Below are 25,633 nucleotides of genomic sequence, written 5' to 3' on the forward strand. Positions count from 1 at the left end.
CATTTTTGACATAATGACAGCTACCATCTAAAAACAGAACCAGTCCCCAAAAAAAAAAAAGTTGAAAGGAAGCCAATTCACTGCATAAAAATGACTTGCCCGTGAAAGCATACAGTGAAAGCTAACAATTTCAACAGCCGCATACCAACTGTGCACAAAGTCTTAGCACACCATTCTTGTCAAAAAACAAAACCCAGGGTTCAAGCTAAAGCTCGAGCTCAATTCTGATGGACTAAGCAGAGCTTGAGTAAGATTCAATTCAAGCTCAAGTCCAGCACAAGCTTGACTTGGCTGAAGTTCACTCGTAAGCATCCAGAGTTTGGAAGCTGAAAGTTATTAAAGATCTTGAAACCCTTAGAGTTTGGGAATTGAAACTATGAACTTCGAATCACGTTGATGGATTACAATATTCTTCTATGCAGTGGGTTGCCGACAACTTGGTATGACATATGAGTTTTGTGGCTAATTTATGCAGTTACGGTGCTTACGCTTATAGCTAGTTTTGATTGTTACCAGTTACATGTTACTTGTTAGTTATTCATTTGTTTCTTAAATTGTTATTTGTTATGCAATTAGCATGCTGCTTGTTTAATTAGCAAATTCTAACTCATTTAGTTGTTTACTTTTACATATTCTATGTATTCATTTTACTTTTCATTTATTTTATTTTATCTATTTTTTAGGTTTCTTCTTTTTGGAGAATACCCAAGAGAAACCTTGCTGATAGAAACCTGAGAAATATATTTGTGACTACACTTCATATTAATAACATGACAGTGCCATAAGATACTTGAGGAATACTCGGCCTACTATTCATAGACACGTGCCCTTTAGTGATTTAGTGTCTACATGATCTACATAAATTATCTATCAGAATAAAGATAAAGTACTTACAACATCACCGCTCCATCTGGCAGACACATCAAGAGCTTCACCTTGTACACCACTAAATTTTGGATGAATTACAGACAAGGACCCATGACCTCTTCTCTTCTGAAAATTTAGTTGAAGCTCAGCCTGAAGCAAACATGACATACGAAACTAGTGATATCTCTATTAATGATGGAACAGAAAGCAGTTCCTTATGAAACTTCTAGAGTAAACAAGAAGAAACAAGCTAAATTCTAATTTAAGCAGATGGAAATTTTCTTATAAAAGTCAAGCATTTTTCCTTTCTTGTTTCCTGGCTAACAAAATATCTGATTTAATTTTGAAGGTAACTGACAACAAACAAGCAACACAGCAGGATTAGGCAAACCACACAATGAGAAATAATAGCTCTTAGTTTCAAACCTTCCACTAGCTATTGCCCAACTTGGGGATCACAAAGATAAATAAGCAAATGGATAAACCAAACTAAATGAGATAGTGAAACATGTAGCTAATAAAATATAAGCTGCACATCAAGCACACACACACACTCTAGATTTCCTTCATCCAGTTAGATTTTAAGTTCTATACATTGCTGTCCATAACCTATTACCTTCACATTAGTATAGTCATCTTTTTTTTCTCCTTTTGCAAAAAAAAATATGTGCCTGGAACATAATCTAACCAATCCATTTCAAAGGCCTTACAGTGCCAATCTCTCATCTGCAAGCAGCCTAGCATTCATTACTTATAAGTTATAACATTTCAAGAGCTGAAGCAACTATCCTGGTGACAAGTTCACTATCTCATTTCATGAACCATAAAACCCAAAAACTAAGATTTCTTTCCTTCTTAATCAATGAAAACTAGTGTAATAACATGATAAATTACCATGACACGGTGGACAATTCGAGCTTTTTTATATGTGAACTCGTGAAGACAGTTACAACTATGGTGACTTAGGATCTTTCTGTTACAGTTATACATACACACAAATTTGCTGTATTAAATCTCTTGTGGTTTCTTTTTCCTTTTTTCATATGGTTCTGTGTGCATTTTCCCCTAGTTGCTGGGTAGCCATATAGCTAGCTTAAGTGACAATTCAAACATATTCCTTCTTGACCAAGGAAAAATGCTGTGATGGTATCAAAAATTGCTGCCTTACCATTGATACACCCAAGTGTTTTACACGTACACAGGGTTACAACTTACAACTATAGGTAATTGTGATCTTTATGTGATGGTTAACATACAAGCACACGCGTATGTATATCTACATTCAATTTTTCTTTCTTTTTATCCAGCTTTGTATGCATTTGCAATGACTCACATTGGATTATCTAGTTGCTCGTGCAACAGCTAGTTTAACCAGTCATTGGAACTTACTCCTTTGCCATGAGAACTGCTAAAATGGCATCACAAGTTACTCTCTTACCATTTATATGTTTGAGTTTTTCACGTGGGAACAATAACTTGGGCCTTATGAATTATGATCTTTATGTTACACAGTGTGTGTGGTGTTTACCAAATCATTTTAGAATTCAGTTTTTCTTGGAAATTTTTTAGAAAAAAAATTACAAAAATGCCTAATTTTGGGCAAATAACACCCGCTCAATTTTAGAAACTAAAAAATAGGCATCTAAAGACAGAGAGATTCCCAAAGAGCTGCCTATCGATAGAAAACATTAATTTGTTAATATAAAATGACAAAAGTACCTCTCATTAAGACAAATTATCTTTTTGTGCCCAAGGGTGAGTGGTTCTTTACAAGAGGTATTTTTGTTATTTTATATAAAAAAACTAGTGTGTTAATTTTTATGTCAGTAGAGGCTCTTTGAGGGTTTCTCTCAAGCCTATCTATCTCATGGTCAGTTTACATTAATCAAGAGATTCAAGACATTGAACCAACAATTAAATAGTCGAACAGCTAGTTTAACTTAATGTTGTAAAAGGCATATCGTAATGTGCACTGGTCAGGCCAACCTATATGTCATGTCGTAAAGTATTGTAAATGTAGCGTAGCTTGTCGTAAAATTAATTTTTTAATTCAAAAGAATTAGAAAAAGAAAAATTCAACAAAAAAAAGGAAAAATGTATTCCGTGTAAAAAACTCATCAACGTTCATGATTCATCATTCATAAGCCATAAAATATCAAAAAAATATTCAAAAATGAGAAATAATTGATTCAGGATAACATAGTAAGCATCCATCACAAGTTCAAAGTGTTTTAGATTATATCACAAGTTCACAAATCACAACATATAATTGTTCACTGCAAAGTCCCAAATATCACGATTACCATCAATCAAGGATAACTGTCTTCATCTTCATCCTCATTTTCTTTGTGATTTGTTTCAATGCCTTCAAATAGAATGTTATCACCAATAGATGGTTGATTTTTCTAGAAAACTAGCAATGTCTCCCCCTCCCACAGTTCTTAAAGATGTTTCAAAAGTGGAAAGAATGAGCTGTTCTAAAAAGAAGCATGAATTGTTTTGTCCTACATGGGTGTATCGCCTCTATCGCACGATAAACCCCCCCCCCCCCCCTATCACACGACACATGCGATACGCCTATGATACACAGGCATATCGTGTATTGCAGGTGTATCAAATATGTTTTTCACATCTATACTATACTGATACGGATAACCCTGGTTTAACTATCCAATAGCCCCCAAGATTGCACCAATAGCTAGCACACGGCATACAGTATGTATATAAATTGGGTATGCTCCCCTTGTTCATGTTAGGTCTCTTCTTGGTAAAAATTTCTATACTTTTTGAGTGATTGCTCTTCTTGCTCTTTTGAAAATATTATATATTCTTTATGAAATTGATTATCAGTGTGAAATTGTATAATTCTCTCGGGCATGCACTTAATTACACGTTCTGAGGACATATATGAAAGCTACTATTTTAGCACAACGAAGACAATAGAACCTTTGCAGAGAAACTACTAGCTAGTTCAAGAACACATGAGATTTCAAGTTTCCCTCTCCTGTCAGATTATTATTGGAGCACTTCCTACACAAGAGGTAATAAGAGACAAGAACACACACACACAAAGACACAATATCCCCGAGTGACTTGAAAAAGCATCCAAATTGTATAAGGTTTGGAGATTCACAAATACGCACACAAAAAGAGACTGAGGGCGTTTTGTAAGCATACTATAATCACCTAAAAAACCCAAACAGGATAAACTTTTCACCAAAAGTACATCTGAAAAGAGGAGTGAAAACCAGTCTTTAGAAGGTCCTACAAAAATCACCTCATAAACCAAAAAAAAAAAATCAAGTGCCAAACTAAATCGTAGAAAATTTCATCGTCACAAGATACTAAGAGTACAAGGAGAAATTATTAAAATGCAACAAAAATAATAATTAATTAAACAAATGTTATTTGAATTAAAGAAATAAACAAATAAAGGATAAGAGAAGTTAGAGAACTAAAAAATATTGCAGAAATCACAACTCATATTTTTAAAAATGTCAACCATTTGCAAGCCTGATAAAATTCTTAGCATATGACAAGGTTTAAAAATGCAGTTAATCTCTTTGACCACATCAATTAGCTAGGAAATTAAGGTTCAAATTTCTTATTCCACGGATGCACCATATATATCCGCTACAAAAATAAGACCAAATAATGGACATAAGAATTTAACAAAAAAATCCCACAGTTCTCTTTAAAAAAAAAAAGAAAAAATCTTGCATACAGACCAACTACATCAGTTTCAAGGAAAAGATTGCCTTACCTTTTGTATAGTTCCTCGGAGTGAGGCTACTTCCAATTCATCGAGTGGTAAATTTCGTACCTATTTATAGCACCAACTTTAGTTATACAAAGTAAAGGAACAAAGCTGCTGATGCTACCTTTCATGAAGCAAATTAATCTGATAATTGAAATTTATAGTTAATTTGCTGATATTAAAATAATGAATTAGAAAAGAAAAATACCTCCAGATCTGCAGAATAATGTGGCCGATAGCAAACATTAGCCCGAAGCTGCCCCTTCTGTAAAGAGGTTGATATCATTGTCCCTTTTGACAGATCATTATGTTTAGTCCGCAAAAAAGGCCCAACAATTTCCACCATCAAATTTTCATCTGGTCTCCCAGAGACATCCAGCTGGACACCAAACAAATATGAGACTCATTTAGAGCAAATATATGAACGGACCATATCTTAAAAGCAAACATTGTATAACAGTCACACATCCAGAATTAAGAATGCAAAAGTTCCATTGTCATACACCCAGTCCCCACAAGGGCAGTTTATAATTAACAAAATTTCAGTTTCATGTTGTCCAAGTAAATAATATAAAAAACAATTATTTTCTATTGAGGATCAAATCAAAACACTTCAAGCAGCCCTAATTTTATTTATATAACATATTCACCTAATTTTCATACTTAGATCGGAAGGCAAAGACATTCAAGTAACTGACTGCAGGCCTTGCCTTTCAGATGTGAAGACATACCAACGGCAAGCTCAGAAGCACAGAGGACTTCATTGACCTTCAAAAAATATGAAAAGCAAACTCGACTAGCATGGTTTTCATTGGTCTGCAGCTAGGTGCATTGTAAGTATAACTTCATTGGGGTAAGTCAAAACTAGAAGAAAAGCTAGGGTTTGCAGAAATTCCAAGAAGCTCAAACCAGATCCCTACAAGTACATGGTGTGTTATCCACATTCTTCTGAAATTAACAAAGCAGATCAAAAAGGTAACTGACATTCTTAGGAGATTTTCCTAGCATGCAGCAGTATACGTGACAAGACATCATATGTTCCATAAATGAAGGCAATACATCTAATCCAATCCAAGCAAATGTTCTGCAGTGCCCGACTTGCATATCACAGTCCAAATTGCCAAAGCCAGTCATCAGATATAGGTCTTTGAAGACTAATTTGGACTAGTCAGTCCGACTCAGTCCAAGTTGATTGACTGCAAATAAACAAATACATATACTTATGTGGAAATAGATACAGAAACATATATATATATATATATATATATATATATATATATATATATATATATATATATATATATATATATATATATATATATATACACACACACAAAGAATGCACACATATATTTATAAATTATGGTTTTGTTATGCTGAGTAATTGATGAGTCTAACGAACGCTAATTTGAAACACAGGTTGGTCAATAACCGACTAGTTGGAATTTTGACAACTATCAATACAGTCTAATTCAGGAAAACGAAAAATTGATAGTCCATACATAAGAAAAATTAAATGGTAGGCAACTATCAAACAACTGCACTGAAGTATAAATTATTAAAACTGATAAAAATGGTTAATGCAGTTAGGAAGGACAAAATTAATATTGACTGTCAAGTTGTCATCTGCAACCTTCATATTGTCCTGCGAGACATTCACAGATCCCACTAAATGGGGTGCTATCATCAATTGATTTAACCTGATTCCAGACAACAATACATCCCCAATGAGAACCGATGGTCCCTGTTCTGCAACAACATGGGTGCCATTCATATTCCTCTTACTGCCTAAAGCCCCTTTTCCATCAACAGCATTGGGAGATCTCGTTACAAGCCCCTGAAGCTTTATCCTTCCAGTTGCTTTTACATGCAATGGTTTTGGTGTACCAAATAAATCTGAAGAGACCAAATTAACAATGTCAAATCCACGCAAACGAAGATCTAGTTCAACTCCATCAATAACTGGAGGCACTGGATTCTTTAAATCCTCAGGTCTCCTCTGGTCAACCAAAAGCTCATTAGGATATGATGTTAGAAGTTTTAAATAGATCTCAAAAGCAGCTGACGAAGAGCTAACTGTGATGTGCTCATGGGCAATTATAATGTCACCACGAGCATCATTAAATGACTCTTCAGCATTTGGTGCAGCCCACTTAATATCAAATCTCCTGAAAATCAAACCACAAATAAAGATAAATTCAACATGGATGGAGAAGCTACTACATGAAGAGCAACTTTTGACACCTTTGGAGATAAAATGAACCTAAAGAAGATTCTACAAAGAGTTCCAGATCCTTTTATAATCTTGGAAGGCAGTATAGACTTACGGTTTCAAAAGAGAACCAGAAAGTTTTGTTTCCCCATTTATGTATCCAATCTTAACTGGCAGTGGCTGCACTTCAGCAGGTAAATACCTGCAAATGACGTCATCAAATGACAAACTTCCAGACCAATTAACATCCAGTGCTGAATCATCATCCTCTCCCTGTCATTCTAAAAAAAATCAGTATCCAAAAATAATAGCTTGGAAAAAACACAGATCAGCCCATGCAAAAAACAAGATAATCATTTCAAAATGCCATATTGACTAGTTTGATTCTTGTTCTTCAGACCAGCTGTCAATACAAAATCAAATCATTAGGCTAAGTGCAGTAATAATGCACTGAGCATGAATAAGCATGAAAGGAGCCACTGGTATTCAACACTCAGTTGATACGATAAGTATGAAAACAACCAGAAGCTACAATTTAATAACTGCCAACATCAATTTTATTTATGAAATATCATATTTATGCAGTTGTTCCTGGAAAAGGTAAAACTTCAAAAGATGAAAATGTTTTCTGGCTATTACATAGCATAACACAATTTTTTCAAAAAGAAAAAATATATATATACATCAATTTATTTCCTTTCTGTAAGATTTAAAAATATATATATACATCAATTTATTTCCTTTCTGTAAGATTTAAACGATGTGACTCACTTGATTAAATGTTCTCCACTAGCATATAGCATTGATAACATTATCTGGATATACTATTATCCAGAATTTTCCTATAAGGCCTCTCCAGGGGCTATTTTGGAACTGTAGAATATCCTCTTAACACCCTAAGAACTTCCCATGCTATTATCAATGATAGGAACGGTGACTATGACACCAAAACGCAGCCACAAAAGCAAAACCAGCAACCTGGTTTAAGTGGCGTTATATGCCACTTGAACCTAATGAAGGCAAGAAGGAGAGATAAGTTAAAAGGAAAGAAAAACTGAGGTTCCTCTTAAATAGAAGAACCAGGTCAGATTGCATGGTTGTATTTTATTGAGCCAATCAACAATTCAGAAATAGATCATGCATGGGATAAATTGGAATGAAGAACAGCAAATGTGGCTGGATAAAATAATATTGGCAGTTCCAGAAAGTAAAAAAGCAAGGAAATGATTGTGGAAAGACAGATAAGACAAATTGGTTCTTAGATTTGTAACTTAATATGCCAAAATCACCTTCAACAAATCTTACATTAGATGGTAGTATATGAACTCCAGAAATTTTACCTCAGGACAAATCCATGCATTTCCTGCACCACGAATTTCACCACCATCCAGAAGACTCACTCTAATACCATACAAGTCGGCAACCTGGACAAAGATCCATTATTAACAGGAAAAATAAGTGAATTAATGTCTTGATAGTTTGGAAGAGAATTTACATATGTGCCAAACGAAACAGCAGAGAGGAGAAACTTACACTGTTGTCCATGTTGTAAGTGAAATTCGCAGAAACATAAGAAAATGGAATACGATCAAAAGCTGCAATGGCTCCAGCTTCTTTGTTCTTCAACATTGCTTCATATGCCAATGATGAAGGGACTCTTGCAATATGTCCTGTTCTTCTGGAAACCATTCCACTGCCAATTATCACAGGGGCATCCAAAGGGCCTTGGCAGTTGAAAACAGCTGTTACTGAGCCAGCCAACTGGATGAAGCAATGAAAGATTTAATAACTTCTAGCCCATGAAATAGGCATACAAAGTATAACACATCAAAAGTGAGTCAATCCTATGATAGAATCATTTTATAAGAAAAAATGTTGTTTTGCAGTCAATGTTAGATCAAGCTTTTTATTTTTCTATCCTCATACATCATCAATGCTTTCAGACTTCCAGAGTCAACAATAATGTACAACATTGTCTATCGTGCAGTGGGAAAAAAAAAGAAAAACATTTTCAACTACTCAGCAGATTGACAATGTTTTGCATGGCGCATGTTGCCTTGTACTATTTAACCAAAATCACTATGGGCTATTCAAGCTCGAATCTCTCAAAAGGGGGAATATTTCAGTATCCCATTCTTTGAAAATATCATGACGCTGTGACAAGATTTTCACAAGATGAAACTAAGCCATCTCATTATATGCTAATTTTGAAAATTTTAATGTTTATCTTAATCAACAGAGCCAACCCAGGAAAAATGGTTCTGTTGGCCTGATCAGAGGGAAATCATTTCACAAGAACCTCTGCAGTTTTTCCTACAGTTCGAGAGAAGCCCCGCTATTCACAAATGGATGCTGAATAATGTTAACATGCCTTTTGTGTTCCATGAGTAAACAAACACGTGCAAAATGTAGAAGGTGACATAGAAGCTGATAGGAACAAAGCAGCAGAACTCCAGGTTCTCTGAACTTACCAGGATGGATGACAATCATAAATAACCATTATGGCTAAGACATTCACAAAACACCAACTTCAACCTTCACTATAGTCATTGGCACCAAGAGTTTTTCACTTTTCACGATGAATGTGGATGGATTTGCCAAAAAATTTTATCAATCTGATTATGTTGAGACCGGAAGTCTATCCTTCACCATGAATGAGAATGTTCTTGATCCCATTACGAAGCAAATAGGAATAGTAAAAATAAACAAGAAACAGAAAGCATGGAGAATGTACTGCTGTAAAATACTCTTGGAAATAAAAAGTTAAAAACAGATCCTTTTGCATTGGTTTCCATGTCACTCAATCATTATTCTTAACAACCCACATTGAAAATATCATATCACAGCTAGGCTGGAATAATTCACCATAATTCACTTTTTACCTTCTACAAGTTACAGACTTAACTCCAAATGAAGATACAACCTAGTGTATTTTTATGTGCGGGACAATTTTAACTTGAAAATCACTAAAATGCAACAAAGAAAAAAATTAACAGTAAAAGAAAGTTTAGACATACAGGAAACAACAAGGGTCTCATCTTAAAAGTCTTCATCAGTGCATTCACTTCAACTGAAGGCACCTGGAAAAGGAAGCATTGTTACATAAACAGCAATATAGACCAATAGCTGTCATTACTTCAGGCTCAAAGGCATTTTTGATAAATGATAAATATCTATGTACTAATCATGTAAATCCAAGGAGAAAACATGCGAGAGGATGCCCAACAAAGCAAAAGACCATCAGCAGGAGTCAATTTCGATATGCAAATGAAGAAATAGAGGTGATAACCACTTTTCTTTTCCACTGACCAACTTAGGAATTTCTCGCTAATACAATTCTCCATCTTAACAAGAAATGGCTTTATAAACCTACTACCACCATCATAGTTCATACATTTTAAAAGATGCCCCTATCATTATAATTATGTACATGTTTACAGCAAACAAGATCAGGGCAATCAAGCTAACATGCTTTTGGTTATTGACATGGTTTTTATCATAGTTACAAATAACGTCTCGGAGTTTTAAACCCTGAGGTTTTTGTCATGTATAATACGGTGAGCTTGAAAAAAGCGGAAAAAAAAAGGGAAAATACAGTAAATTTTTAAAAATTTTAAAAATTTAAAAATGGGGGAAAATAAAATAAGTGACAAACTAATAACACAAACATTAAAAGATAAGTAGATTTGCAACAAACAAAAAATAGAAAATGAAAAAAAAAACAGCTTGGCATTAAAAAACTGAAAAAATGAAAAAAGTGAAAAAAACGTGTCAAAAACGTGTTTTTTCGTTTTTAACGTTATTTTTTCAAAAAAATGCCCTTTTTAAAAGTTTTAAACGGCCATTTGATTTATCGTGTTTTTTTCGAAAAAAACGTGTTTCCTGTGACTATGGACTATGACTTCTGATCATGCAATGTGCAAGCCAAAGCATGCTTTGCATAGATTTTCATGTCAAATAATGCAAGGTAATATCATGCAAGTTTTTATTATAGAATGATTCCTTCCATGTGCTAGGCAAAGTTTACTTCCCATGACCCATGAGGTCCTTACCTAGTTACCCTGGAAAACAGATGAGAACAAAATCCATATTTCCTATGCCTATTTCGAGATACAATAAAACATCATGATGTCCTTTCACAAAGAGGATAGACAATCTATTGCTAGTATTTTCTGGGGCAATGCGATGTATGTTGAGAAGGAACAGCAGATTTTCAACAAAATCTAGTAAGAAGGAGTACATTCAAAGTGCTAAACAAACATAGGCTAACTTTTATAGGCCTTGTAACTGAAATTATCCAACAAGAAGTGATGGAAAAAACAAGGGACCAATGGCCTAGCCATGCTTGATATGGTAGGAAAATGAAACCTAGTGAATTTTCAACAGCAGCTTCAAAACTTTCCCTGTAAGGAGAGAGAAAGAACCTTGTACAATTTATTGTATAATTGTTAATTGAAAGTAAATAAAGTCCTTTAGGGCAATTTTTCAGAATATGCAAGTAAAAATGCTACTCCAATGAACAAATATTTTTCTAAAATAGTGAGATGCTTGAAAAAGGTCACCAACCTTTTGAACGGCCCCATATCGTACGATACGTAACGTATCGTTTGCAAAATACGATACGATACGCCCCCTGTATCGTAAATAAGAGTGTATCGTGCGGCCCCCCGTATCGTACGATACGGGCTTATTTCAAAAAAGGAGGGCACAAATCCCCTTTTTTCGAGTTTTCTTTATAAAAACCCACCCCTTCTTCATTTCTAACCTAGATATTGTGCCGCCGTGGAGAGAAATCATCGATTTTCAAAATGAAATCATCGATTAAACCATGGATTTGTGCGTGGGTGGCTGATTCCCATTGGGAGGAAAGAGGTTTTTTAAAATCGTGAAGACAAAGATGAAGAAGATGGAGATGAGGATGAGAATGAATATGATGAAGATTATGAATGAAAGTCAAGAGTGTTTTCATTTTATATGTATTGACATTGAACATTTTCACAATTTCATTATCATCTTGTGATATAATACATAACATCTAAAACTTGTTTTTTGATGTGGTATCTCATAGACTTATGGACCTTAATACCTTATGACTTATGAATCTATGGTTACAAAATTATGATATACGTTATGTGATTGTTGACTTATTGTGCTTTCTAGGTTGATATTGTTATGAATTTTGGTGTTTACGAATGACGAACCGTAACTTTATAACAATAATAAGTCTGTCATTCTGTAAAACATGTTTTTCATGAAGAACATATTATTCCTGTTTTTTACTGATTTTTTATAAATTCTTCGAATTTTTTTCCTATTTTTTCTGATTTATTAAAAAAATTATGATACGGTTACGATACATTACGATACAGCGTATCTTAAAGTCGGAACGATACAGCTTACGATACGCTTTTTACAACATTGGTTGAAACATTTCAGAGAATTGGTCTTTAATAAGAAAGCAATCAAGATAAATAGCATAAAAAGCATACCTGGCACATCAAATGAAATTCCCCATCTTCTGGATTTACACCAAAATCGCCAGTTACCTCTAAAGGAGCATCACCAAACCACCCACTTGTATTGTGCAAAAATATTCTTTGACCACGAAAGCACAAACTTGCATTTATATCCTGTATAAGAAAGATCATCATATTGCTGCATACAAAATTCCCCCACAAACTTCTACATAACTAGAGGAGCAAAATAAGAAAGCAAGATGTCACAATGGTGACAAGGAATCGCTTAAAAGAACGTCAAAAAGAAAAGTGCCATTGCCTATAATAACTCAAGGAAGAAGACTTAAAAGAATCAAAGGTTTAAAATTGAAAACTTTATGACCGTGCAAGAGAGCAAAATGTCAAAGCATAAGGTCACTTCATATAGGAAAAATTTGCACCAAATTTTGGAAGGGGATCTAATTAGTTCTGTTTATCCATGGAAAACTTGATACACATGTAAATTGTGGAAGAATGAAGTGTTTGCTTTACAGCCAAAATCCTTTTGTATCATTAGTGACGTGAAAAAAAGTTGTCTTGGTGTGCAATTTCAAAAGTTCCTTCAAGAGCAAGATTTTCCAAAAATCCCTTCTGAGTCCTATTTTTGGCTCCAGAGGGAATTAAAATCACATTATTTCAAATACCATTTAGATCATACATATACCATGATTTTCCAACATCCATGAGAAGATTCAATGCTATATGCCGTTGCAAGATGATGGCTCTTTATGAGCAAGAATAAGCCCCTAGTGGTATGAACTCCAATCTCAAAGGAACCTAAAGTCAAAGATGAACATACTTACAACATGAACAATGGAATTTAACCGTCACATGCTGACATCATGCATCAGGATGACTAAAGGAATCAATGTGAACCTTAGTAACAGTTCTATCAAAGTAAAAACAGTTTTAAGCAGCAATTCCAAAAACAGCAGTAAAAAATGAAAAACTTCTAACCATTTAGCCATTAGCCTACCACATAGGCGTATGTCTATTTCTAACTCATTTCAGTTTCACTTTCACCTATATCTGGAACCAAGTGACTAGAACTGATGAGAAGCTCATGCCAGGAACAATTGATATAGATGCAGGTATCCTATAAATTGGAAGGTTTAGAATAATACTGAGAAACATGCTGGTGCATCAAGTAACTGGAACTCCAAACCGTCCACATCAAGCTGGCCGTGAAGATTAGGGAAAGTGTCGCCGTCACCCATACATACATGAACCTGCAAGACGGAATATTCAAAAAACCAAAAAGTTGCTCGTGAGATTATAGGTTTGTGAAAAGGAGCTTTAAGACAAAAGTACAAATTTGTAAGTGCCATTGAAAGAAAAAAGATGTCATGCCCATTGAATATCTCTTACATTCCACAAAGAAAATCACAGTAAAATCAAGTCACCAATGCGAGCCTCAGAAAGAGTCGTTCAGTCCATTAAAGAGAAGTTGATACAGTACAAAGGGACCGCAAGACAATACATACATAATTGAATTGCTACTGGATGAAAAAATACATAAACCATAATAATCTAAGACAAGCACAACCCACAAAAAAAACATAGGGAATGAAAAATTCTTGCATCAAAATTCAGAAGAAAAAGTATATGAGAAAGAAATCCAAGGAAAGAACCCAAAGGGAAAGAAATCCAAGGAAAGAACCCAAAGGGACAGCAAAACCGGGGAGGGCTTTTGTCAATAGAAATTATAGAATAGACCACTAGTCATGGGTTGAAACATCATTGTGGCCCCATCTCGGACAAAGCCCCACCATGATGGAAAAATGAAGATTCTTGTGGAGCAGAAGGGCTTTCACCTCTTGGCACAGGAAATGTAAAAATAAACAAAAACTGAAAAGGCAAAAAAATTGCAATTTTAGAAAAAAAAAATCTCAAAGAAAACATGTTTTTGTCATGTCCCCCACCCCCACCCCTTAAAAAATGTATATACAATTAGCTTTCTCATATGCTTTTAAAGTTTAAACATGTTATTAAATATTATGAATTTTGATCAAAATTTTTGTAAGAAAATTAATATATAACTAAGCTAATTTCACATTTTTCTACTATTTTTGTTTTTGAATTTCTGAGATTTTCCCGAGAAAAACGAACTTCCCAACTAATAATAAGGCCTGAAAAAGACTTTGTGAATAAAAACCAGAAAAGGATAACTGTGATATGCCCTTCACCTCAAAGTTTTACATTGTTGGCGAGGAGACTATAAAGGTATGGTAGGTTACACCAACATGGCCAGGACTCCACCATATCAAGAGTGGTTTCTCATTATTAGAGGAAAAAAAATGCAGGGGGGCAAAGATTTTAAAAATGGTGAAAATTAATGATATGGTGAAGGAAAGCAAAAAGGATGAAAATCCAAAGAATCTTGCTCCAAATATGACAAACAACAAACATTGTTAGTATACAGTATACATATCTTAAAAAACACAGAAAAGCCGATGATAACCTTTTTTTGGAATAAGCGGACTAATTTTTACATTCTAGGCATCTGATAATCTTTTAACTGGAAAACAAAGGTGAGCTCGAGGATCTAGAAGCACACGTTAGAAATGCAACCAACTCGTACATCACAAAACGATTTTTCCCAATAGGATACCCGCTTCAATAAATCACAGAAAAAAAAAATCTCAGTCCAAAGTTGTTTAAAACCCACCCATACAGTAACTCCTGCACTCAGCACAGACTAACAGATCTAGAAACAAACAAGATGCTAACCTTGGATAATCACTCTTTGCCTTTAACTTTGTCCATAGAAGTACTAAAATTTTCAGAATATTAATGATTTTTTGTTTTAATCTATACATCACAGAGAAAGATCACCTTCCAAACCAAATTCAGAAGATGAGATGTTGTGCATCAAGAAATAAAACGAAAATGACTCCCAATCCTTCTAACAGAAACAGTAAGAAACACCATAATATGTAAACTGTCTATGAAATAGCATGATCAACAAAAGCAATTAGACAGCAATGAAGACAAGCACCTCACCACTAGCTCTGCCTTTTGAAAATATGATTGGGATGTCCAGAATCCTCTCAAACAGCTGAAGAGAAGAGGAAAAATGACGGACAGATCAAACATAATAATGTATGTGGCGTAAAGAGAAAATAAGCACTATGGCTATAAAATAAATGGAAGTGCTACCGGTGCGAAGAAGTCTGAAATCTTTATGTTGGCATGCCATTTCTGTTCAATAATGTCAACAAAGACATCGGCAGAAAGCCAGCCTCCCCCTTTGGATGGTATGCCAGTTCGCCACTCTTTACAATACCCACTTAGCTGCACATGCACACGTCCATAATGATTTTGTAATTGGACATGCCCATTGACATTTTCCATCTCCCTATCAAGAGTACAGATAAGCCTTATGCACCACATAGAACGCATAAACATGTTGATAATAAACAAGTTTCCCAGCTTTCGTGGCCAGGATCATAATGTGTTTCAACAAAACAAGGTCGTAGAAATGTATGAAGTTAACAAACTACATAATTAGTCCAACGCTTCCATTCTGGAGATTAAAAAACAAACAGGAGATCTACTACCTTGGTTCCCGGTCGCCATATCCTAATAACATCAGTGTTCCTCCAGAGAAGTATACAGAATCAACTGTGACTGGAAGCAACTTGTCAACACCAGTAATCGCTATTTCTTCATCTTCATCCACCATTTCAACAAAGTCAGCAGCAAGACTCTCGGCTTTTGCACTCAGATAAGGCTTGACTCTCTGAGCATGACTAGCCAGAAATTCAGAAATATGAATAAGGGCACTTTCCAGCCATGAAACCAACTTGAATTTATGGGCTAATTCAGACATATATATTGATCGATTCATTTCTATATATGAAACTAAATTTGCTAAGACCAATTTCGACCCTTGAGAAAGATCGACTGGCACTTTATGGTTTTCACTGCCTTTTGCCCCACTTAAAGCGTCCTGAATCGACTCTTCCATGATATTATTGCCGGTTCCAAAATACACACCATTTGCATCTAAACGTGCAGGTCCTAACCTGTCGCTCTTAGGACTCTGCATCACAGTTTCCCCTGACCGACTGTTCCTGTTCTTTTGGACATCCATTCCAGCAGAATCACGGATTGATGCTGTTGATTCACCCATACAATGTTTATCTACCTCGGCTGTTTTTCTACTTAATAATAAACCAGATTCTTGACAATTCACTTCGCTATATGGCGTCTCTACTTCTCCCGTGTTCTGAAAGATTCCTCTCGAAGTTCCTAATGGTGTCTCCTTGCACTTACCATTTTCACCATGCACACCAACCAACAGGTTTGAACCATTCTCATCCGAGCTAAACTGATTACTGTCACTACCATTTGATGCCAGAGTTTCTTTAATACCCTCTTGATCTTTCTCCAGTATTTTTGCATTGGGACCGCCACCATGAAAGCCCTCATTCGAGGCATACGCCAAAGCTTCATCATAAGCAGCTTCACTTCCGTCATCAGTTCTCCGAAAATAGGCAAGTGCAGCAGCAGCACTACGCTCTAGCAATTTACTTTGGACTGCAACGTAGTCAGCCAAGGCCTTTTTTCTCCTAACTTTCCTCCTCTTGAACCTTCGACCAAGTGGGTCATACAGAATTTGGGACCAAAATCCGCGGCCAGATGCAGAATTGCCCACTCTAAATGGTTTCTCAAGACCTGCATGCTTGGTTTCATAGCCAAGACCAGTATCCACGCAATGGTGGTCTCTCCATGGCGTCCGCTCATCCGAGCAAAAGAAAGAGCCGGAAGTAGTAGGTTCCAGGAAAGAAGGTCCAGCATTCCTCTCTTCCTCAGCTGACGATCCAAATCTCTGACGAGTAACAATGTAACCCATCTCTGCGGCCTTCCTCGCAGAGGCGTTCCTCTCTCTAGCCCAATCGGCAGCTGCTTCTTCCCTGGCTGCCCTTCTGATCCTCGTTCGACGATCTATTCCCTCCTCGTCAGACGTGACTCTCTTCCAATCCTTCTCTGAAGATGGCGGAATCCCCAACCAGGAGAAGTCCTCTTTCTGAGCAACTAGCAATGTGGGCTGCAACAAGACTGCATCGATCACAATTCTACCCATCCTAAGGCTAGCAAATGGGCGCAGTCGCACTTTCACCAGCGGCACGTCGGCGCAGGAGCACTCTTCCCTGTGAGGACCGATTGAGCAAGACTGCAAGCTAATGCTCAGTGGAGAAACCTGGCGAACTTTGCCGAGATCGAATTCCCTCTGCAGGTGATCGCTTAACGACGCAGCGACAGCAGGCAAGAGACGGTCCTCGACAAATTCCCTCGCCTTCATCTGCCCCAACCAAATCAAAATCCCGACCCCGGACACAACAGCCATGAAGACCGTACACCGCACGAAAAGCAACCCCTCCCGGCATAGCCTGTTGAATCCCCTAGTGAAACGACCCTGTCCGACATATTCCTCGCTCGCGCACTTCGATCTCAACCTACCCCACGCTTCCGAACCCTTGGAATCGAAAATCCCATTTTGGCCATTCGCAAATATCGCCACCTGATTCTTCGGCAAAGAGCTCCGGAACGCGCCATTACCGAAAGCCAAGAAGGGGGCGCGTCTTTCACATCGCACTTCACGATTCCTCCGATTAACCGACGACTTCAGGTAAGCTCCACGATCAAAGTTCCTCAAGTGGGTGCACGAGATTAACCCTCCGTTTCGATCAGGAAACCCTAGAAACGGGCTGCCGAGCCTCTCAACACTCATCCTATCGCTCCACCAATCATCCGAACCACCATTACGGGACCAAGGATTCAAAACCCCTAGTCCCCCAACTCAACTAGATGCCCAGGAAAACGGCCCCCTGCTTCCATAATCCCCATGAAACCAGTTTATACTCGATTGAAACCCAATGAGATTCCTCCAACAACGCAATGATAGGAAGAATTTGTGCAGTGTCGAGAAGGAAGAGAGACGGAGTCACACGCTACAGTTGCCACGGAAGAGAGAGAAGAGGAGAACGAAGATGTGGATGTGGAGGGAAAAACTTAGGAATTTGCCATCGTTCAACCTCGTCCTTCGGATTTTTTAGGAAATAGCAAAGCCTCACGAAACGGATCTCACCAGAGGGGACCACACTGAGTACGGTGCGCTCTCTCTCTCTCTCTGTCTCTCTCTCTCCTTCTTTCTCTGTCTCTCTCTGTCCGCCCGTGGCGGGAAACTCGTTTGAGAAAAGAGGCGCGTCTTCGTTGCCGTTGCCTCTCCTTTTAGTAATCTGAGCTCCGGTCGACCTTCTTCTGTCGTTCTCCGGATCAATCTCAGTATCTCCTGCGATTAATTTTCAGTTCGCCTTGTAAATGGTCAGGGAATTATTCAAATCTCCACCTTTTGATACCACCAGGGAAGGGCCTTCTTTTTTTTTTTTCCTACACGTCTCCTGAGCTAGAGCTGCGCGTAATTATAAAGAATAGCGCTTATTAAACGGCTCTTAAAAATAATGTATATATATTGATGTGACAAAACTTATGAGTATATTCTATCCCACCTAAGATCCTGACACAACGCAGGGCTATAATGTCTTCGAGTCTCTTTTCTAAACATTATGTTATTAACTTCCTCTTCACATAAAAAGGCGATGTTTGTATCAAATATCAAACAAATCATAAGTAAACAGGTGTTCTTATAGTTGCCAAAAGATAGGCTCCTGCTCTTTCTTTCCTTCTTTTTTTTGCCACAGATGCTTCTGGATATTCCTTCCTTCTTTTATCTTTGATTGTATAAGTTGAGCTGCCTCTAGACATTCCTTCTTTTTTCTTTGGTTACATGAGTTTTTTTTTTTTTTCTGGCCTGATGTAAGACAGATGCCTCTAGATAATCCTTCTTTCATCTTTGATTGCATAAGTTGAGGTAACTTGTGAGCGAACTCTAATTTATGCCATCGAAACATTCTCTCGCACCAAATTCTTTACTTGTTCCAAATTAAATAATAAATTTAAAAGGGAACAAAAGTTCAAAAGCAAACCTAAGTTTTGATAGTGTTTGCATGATGCACTCAAACACATTTGTTTTGAAAGGCATGTTTTGTAAAAGGCCGGTATTTAACCAGGTTCTGAATTCTGGTTTGTATGTTTGGGTTACATTATTAAAGAAAAAAAGGTTTCACTTCTTTGAAATTGTATTCGGTTTGAAGGGAATCAATACAGAAAAAAAAATCCACTAAGGTGGATCACATGGAGCTAGTGGAGAGGATGCCTATGACAAGCAAACAAACCAGGCCGTGTTTGAAAAGATGGCATTTCACTGTAGAGGTTGAACTTTAACTCGATCTTCACGAAAAGTTTTAGCAATAAACAAGCATGGAACAATTGTGCCAGAAGATTTTTTACTGTCCCGGAACTTTAGTACTGGCATTGAAGTTTCACCTAAGTAGGTGAAACCATAATGTCAGGCAAAATTTTGTTGCCTATGCCATTTCACCTGTTAGCGCACTTGCATGCAATCTCAATAGTTGTTAGAAACATATTGAATATTAGTTTCACGTACAAACAAGTATGAAACTAAAATGTCTGAAACAAAATGTGTGATATAATATTGAAGGATATTCAATGCAATTTATTCATACGTCACTTAATGGGTATATGACATGAGCTCAAATGTGAAGCAGCTAACTTATAACAACAATAAAATTGAGTTGTTACTTCCTAATTAACCTTATCATGAACACAATAATATTCAAATCTAAGCATAAATGGAATCTTACATGGCAAAACATCACAGCATCTCGTCCTTATACCATGAGCATGATGCATAGGAGAGAAACTTATGTGCGGCAGACACATCGTGTGCAATGAACGAGAAAAGGATATTTTGATAATTTATTAAAAAGAAATGTTCTCTATAGTTTTTTTTACTTCTTTACTCAATAAAAGCACAGGTTTGCCTAAACAATAAATGCATGATTTCTTTAGAGAAAATGAAAAAAGAAAATAAATGAAGCACTCTTTTTTTCTTCTTCCCCTTCAAAAAGCACCTGAAAACTTACGCTCCCTCCAAACGTGAACCCCGCTCTCATTTTAGCTATGTTTACAGCCAATTAAATTTTAACAAAAGTAAATTTTAGAGACTTAGTCTAGGCCCTCAGTTTAACTATGTTTAACAAAGTGCTTATTGTATGAGGAAATGTAGAAGTATGAAGGCCAGCCCTCGTTTAACTATTTTTTAACAAAGTGTTGCCTGTATGAGGAAATATAGAAATATGAAGCTGTCTTTTGAGTTTACATGAAAAAACAGGTGGCTACTTGAATGGATATTTTGAGAAAAACATAAAAAAACAGCTACCGACAACTCCTACTCGAGGTATTGTGTAAAGTTAAAACAATACTTTAACTTTTCCATTAATTTTCAAACGTAAGATATTGTGTGCAGGTATTAAAACTCGGAGGCCACTTTCACGTCACATTATTTTTATGTGCAGCTGAGATTTTTTAAGGGCGCCAGTTTAGATACATACTGTCTTGTATCGAATGCATGTTAGTTTTATTTTTATAATATTTAATTTATTAAAGTTATAAATTAAAGAACAAATCCAGTATGTGGAGATATATAACAATTCGATGTGCCATGTGAAGATTACTATTACTAGACTGATACATGAGACATAACATATATTACTTTTACGAAACTCCTCTTTAGTTTGGTCTTGCTGAAATTTGGAACAAGAGCATAAAAAAAAATTCTCCTTCAAGCGTAAGTTTATTCCTTTCACGGGATTGTGCAGAGCACGGACTAATATTAGTATCAAAAGTTTTCCTTTCCTACCTTCCGTTTGGTGGACATGAAATCTTCTATTCTACGTACTCTTGCAATTTGTTCCTCTAATGATTTTTTTCAGTCGGTGAGTAAATTAGACGGCAGGAAAAAACAGAGCGGAAAGCAGCTCGCAGGTCAAATCATCTTTCTCCCTCTCCAAGAATTCGACAGCCACACCAAACCCATCAACTAATTCTTCTTCCCCCTCAAGTATATTATTGCGGCCTATTGCGTTCTTCCAATTCGGCTGCTGGACGGATTATATCCATGCATCTGTCAAGAAGGAAAGGCAGTTTCTCCAGCGCCGACGGAGTAGCCATGAAGCATATCCCGCGCAGGAGCAACAACCTGTCCGTGTTCGTGGTCGTCGGCTCCGTCCTCCTCTTTGCGTTTTTCATGTACAACGAAGACGTCAAATCGATCGCTGAATTCCCATTCTCGAGGCAGAAAGCTCGGCAAGAGAACGATGCAGCGCAGACATCAAACGACTTGCAGGAGCAGCCGACATTGGAAGTTCAGCCAAAGGCTAATGGGGAAGCCCCTCCCAGCAAGATGATTTTGATGCCTCGATCCGATGGGGAGGCTAACAGACCCGTGGGGAAGAAATTTGATAGAGAAAACGGAGATGGGGAGCGGGAAGATAACAGAGACGTCGACGCTGACGATGGAAAAATGCAGGAAATCAAGAAGATGACGAAGGAGGAGGAGGGTGAGGAAGGGGAGGAAGAGGAGAAGGAGAAGGAAAGGAAGGAAGCAGTACCAGAGGAAGAAGACATAATTTACGATATACCAAAAGATTGCGATCTCTTCGATGGGGAGTGGGTGTTTGACAACGTAAGCTACCCTTTGTACAGAGAGAGCGATTGTGAGTTCATGACAGAACAAGTGACTTGCGTCAGAAATGGAAGGAAAGACACTCTGTATCAAAATTGGAGATGGCAGCCTCGCAAATGCTCAATGCCAAAGTACCTCTCCCTCTCTCTAACTTCATCTTTTTCAAAGTATAGTTTTCTGATTAATCTGCTTTACATGACACCATGTTGAATGTTCTGATAACTATCTAAACTCTCTCGATCTGATCTCTCTCTCGACGTTATTAATCAGGTTCAGCGCGAAACTGTTACTGGAGAAGCTGAGGGGAAGAGGCTCATGTTTGTGGGAGATTCGATCAATAGAAATCAATGGGAATCAATGGTTTGCCTTGTCCAATCCGTCATACCCCCCGGCAAGAAGAGCTTGACCAAAAATGGATCCCTGAACGTGTTCAGAGCAGAGGTAACGTTCACTTTTTATTGTTTATTGTTCATGGTGAGACCACTCAAGGGTGGTTGACCTGCCCCAACTATTTTAACTTCTCGTACCCATTTGTGTAGTTGCTTATGCATGTTCCTGATGATTAAAAGACACAAACAAAGAAGCGAACTTTCGTACAGCAGATGATTTAAACTTCTAAACGACATGATATTTGAAAATATATTGTTATTATACATAAAAGGTAACTACTCTCTCTCTTTTCTTTCATTATATATATATATATATATATATATATGCAAAATTCTTCATCAGCCAGTTAAAAGGATTCATGATGATACTACCTAATCTAAATATCATTATGGAAGAAGTTGATATTTTGAATGATAATAACATCAAATCCAAGAGAGTGCATTCCACCTTTAATGATTTGAGGGGGACATGCTATCGACTTTTGACCCGACCAACTATGTTATGCCTCTTGAAGCGAAACACAAACAATTGATTTTTTTTTTTCATATTAAATCCTCAAACGAGGTTTATGGACTCATATGGTTACTAATTTGTACCTATTTTTACTTTTGTATTGAAATTATAATATGGGTATGAATAATTGTGTAGTTACAAAAAAAAATCTTCAAGAATTGGTGCTGAGAATGCTGGTCGCTTGGTCATCATTCAAGCTCCAATGGATCGGTCAAACTACTTTTCAAACTAATTAACTTACATCGGCATCAACATTTCTAACTTTTGAATGATTAAAGCTTCCCTCACTGAATGCACGGTACTGTTGGCATTCAATTAGAAGAACGACCTACTTCATAGTCATAGAGTCAATTAGAGGTTGTTGTAACCGATTTAATGCAAAAAAGAATCCTCTAAACTAAGTTGCTTTGGCACTATTCAGTACATTACTGGGCATAGCTCGTTATTATATATATGTATTATCTGATCATTATGCCGCTGATCTTGTTATCCAGGAATATAACGCAACAGTGGAGTTCTACTGGGCGCCTTTCTTGGTGGAATCCAACTCCGACGACCCAAAGATGCACAGCATATTGAATCGGATTATAATGCCTGAATCGATCGCCAAACACGCAGAAAATTGGAGGGGAGTTGACGTTTTGATCTTCAATACATATATCTGGTGGATGAACACATTCAAGATGAAAGTTCTGTAAGTTATTATGCTTTTGGATTGAAGTTCATGAGGAAGGGAATTGCTGAGGGTGACTCATATTTGATTCCTCTTATTGATCTCTTCTCGCCGGAAATGGCAGGCGGGGGTCGTTCCAGAATGGCTCTACGGAATACGACGAGATCGAAAGGCCGGTGGCGTATGAAAGGGTGCTGAGGACTTGGTCAAAGTGGGTGGATGCCAATATCGACGAGAGAAGAACCAAAGTCTTCTTTTGCACCATGTCTCCTCTCCACATTAAGTAAGTTAGTAAGTTAGTGGAGCTCTCTTTTTCTTTTCTTATCATAAAGTTGGTACTGTCTGGCCTACCAAATAAAATCTTTGAAAATATTTTTACGTAGGTTATTATAGGTTGTTATGGATGTTAATATATCTTATTTGAATTGGATATATGATTGAATATATCTAAAAAATCGAATATGAAAAAAAAAATTAATATCTGATTAAAAAATTGGATCAGATTTGGATTTAATAAATGACATCTAATCTGATTTGGATTCAAATTCTGATTTTGATATATGATCAGATTCAGGTACAAATTTGGATTGGATTCCTTTTGAGAAAAATATCTTTATTATATTTTGAAAATTGGTAAAATTCGGTTCAAATTTTGGATTCAAATTCAGATATAAATATAAAAATCAAATTCAGATTGTAAAATTAGATTCATATATGACTTTTCTTTATTCGTATCTCAATCCAAATATGTGAATATCTGAAATAACATATATGATTAAGGATGTATCCGATCGAAATTCGATTCGTTGACATCCCTAGAAACCATTGTAATTTTTCAAATTTTCAATTTTTTATAATGCACAAAATATTATTTTTAAAAAATTTAAAGGGCCGTTCGGACGACACCGTGGTCCAAACAAATTTTGGAAAGGTTTTATGAAAACTAAAGTTTTCGAATGAGTTGGAAAAATTTTGTTTATTTATTTGGGTCGTACACCCAAAATTTGTTTATTTGTTTGGGTGGTACACCAAAAATCTAGTTTTCTATGAATTTTAACCTAATGGGGATCGACTTTTCTAGCCTATTTTACAAGACTAAGTTTGAGTATGTAAATACTCCAAAAACCTAGTTTTGGAGTGTCATTCAAATTCTCTCCAACATATAACATTTTATTTTTCAAAAACTTAAAGCGCCGGTTCTCTTTGCCCATGTCCATAAGCACTTCTTTGATTTATTATTGTAAATATACGTTGCCAATTAAAACAACTTGTTCCATTGTTGCTAAACCAAATAAAATATGCTAAAAAAGTGTTGGAGGCCTAAGCGCTCAATTTTTACTCCGATGGTTTCATAAATTTGTTTTAAAAAATGAAACAAATTCATAAAATATTGTATTACAATGTTTTACAAAATACACTAACTTTAGAACAAATGTGAAACTAATTTTGTCGCCAAAACATAACATATTCTTGAAAACTAATTTGTAGAGAAGCATCCGGCAACTTTTCCCATTAATAATAACGTTGCATGTTGCAGGAGCATGGACTGGTTCAACCCGAACGGAATCAAGTGTGCGTTGGAGACCACGCCGATCCCGAAGAACATCTCATACTTGGAGGTGGGAACAGACCGGCGACTCTTAGTGGTGGCGACGAATGTGACCTCCTCGATGAAGGTTCCGGTGTTCTTTGTGAACTTGACGACCCTGTCCGAGTACCGAAAAGACGCACATACATCCGTTTACACGATCCGGCAAGGCAAGCTTTTGACGGCTGAGCAAAAGGCCGACCCCGAGACTTACGCTGACTGTATCCATTGGTGCTTGCCGGGGCTGCCCGATACTTGGAACGAGTTCATATACGCTAAGCTCATCTCCCGTTCATAGGAACTACCCAACCACATAATTGGTTTTTTTTTCTTTTTTTTTTTGTTTTCTATATTTTTTTAGTCTTTGGTTTTGGGGATTTTGTAATATGGTTTGTCTCCTTTGGACTGCTACGGTAAAGGTAGCTAGCAAAGCAGGAGCTGTCTTTATTTTATCAGTCTGAGTGTCTCACCAGCTGTGTTTTTCATGTTTTATTCATTTGATTAATGACAAACTTTTAGCTCTCA

General features: G+C 36.7%; 2 protein-coding genes across 2 annotated transcripts in view; one reads left to right on the forward strand and one right to left on the reverse strand.

Moving 5' to 3' along the window:
• The window catches only part of LOC116255494 (protein TIC236, chloroplastic), a 29,476-nt gene extending 10,810 nt beyond the window's left edge, over positions 1 to 18,666 (reverse strand). The window contains exons 1-13 of the mRNA XM_031631338.2: positions 15,892 to 18,666; positions 15,491 to 15,689; positions 15,330 to 15,389; positions 13,456 to 13,560; positions 12,326 to 12,466; positions 9,854 to 9,916; positions 8,370 to 8,597; positions 8,177 to 8,260; positions 6,952 to 7,109; positions 6,258 to 6,792; positions 4,833 to 5,003; positions 4,631 to 4,690; positions 895 to 1,017 (exon numbers count right to left, since the gene is read on the reverse strand). Of these exons, the coding sequence (XP_031487198.1) occupies positions 895 to 1,017; positions 4,631 to 4,690; positions 4,833 to 5,003; positions 6,258 to 6,792; positions 6,952 to 7,109; positions 8,177 to 8,260; positions 8,370 to 8,597; positions 9,854 to 9,916; positions 12,326 to 12,466; positions 13,456 to 13,560; positions 15,330 to 15,389; positions 15,491 to 15,689; positions 15,892 to 18,068 (4,104 nt within the window). The 5' untranslated portion in view covers positions 18,069 to 18,666. The remainder of the gene's footprint in view (positions 1 to 894; positions 1,018 to 4,630; positions 4,691 to 4,832; positions 5,004 to 6,257; positions 6,793 to 6,951; positions 7,110 to 8,176; positions 8,261 to 8,369; positions 8,598 to 9,853; positions 9,917 to 12,325; positions 12,467 to 13,455; positions 13,561 to 15,329; positions 15,390 to 15,490; positions 15,690 to 15,891) is intronic.
• Positions 18,667 to 21,343: 2,677 nt separating this feature from the next.
• LOC116255639 (xylan O-acetyltransferase 1-like) lies at positions 21,344 to 25,633 on the forward strand. The gene is given in 6 exon segments (XM_031631513.2): positions 21,344 to 22,075; positions 22,215 to 22,246; positions 22,249 to 22,385; positions 23,342 to 23,541; positions 23,645 to 23,803; positions 25,058 to 25,633. Coding segments are annotated over 6 exon segments (1,575 nt in total). The 5' UTR covers positions 21,344 to 21,377; the 3' UTR covers positions 25,407 to 25,633.

This window comes from Nymphaea colorata, chromosome 6 (assembly GCF_008831285.2).
Source record: "Nymphaea colorata isolate Beijing-Zhang1983 chromosome 6, ASM883128v2, whole genome shotgun sequence".
Taxonomy (NCBI): Eukaryota; Viridiplantae; Streptophyta; class Magnoliopsida; order Nymphaeales; family Nymphaeaceae; genus Nymphaea; species Nymphaea colorata.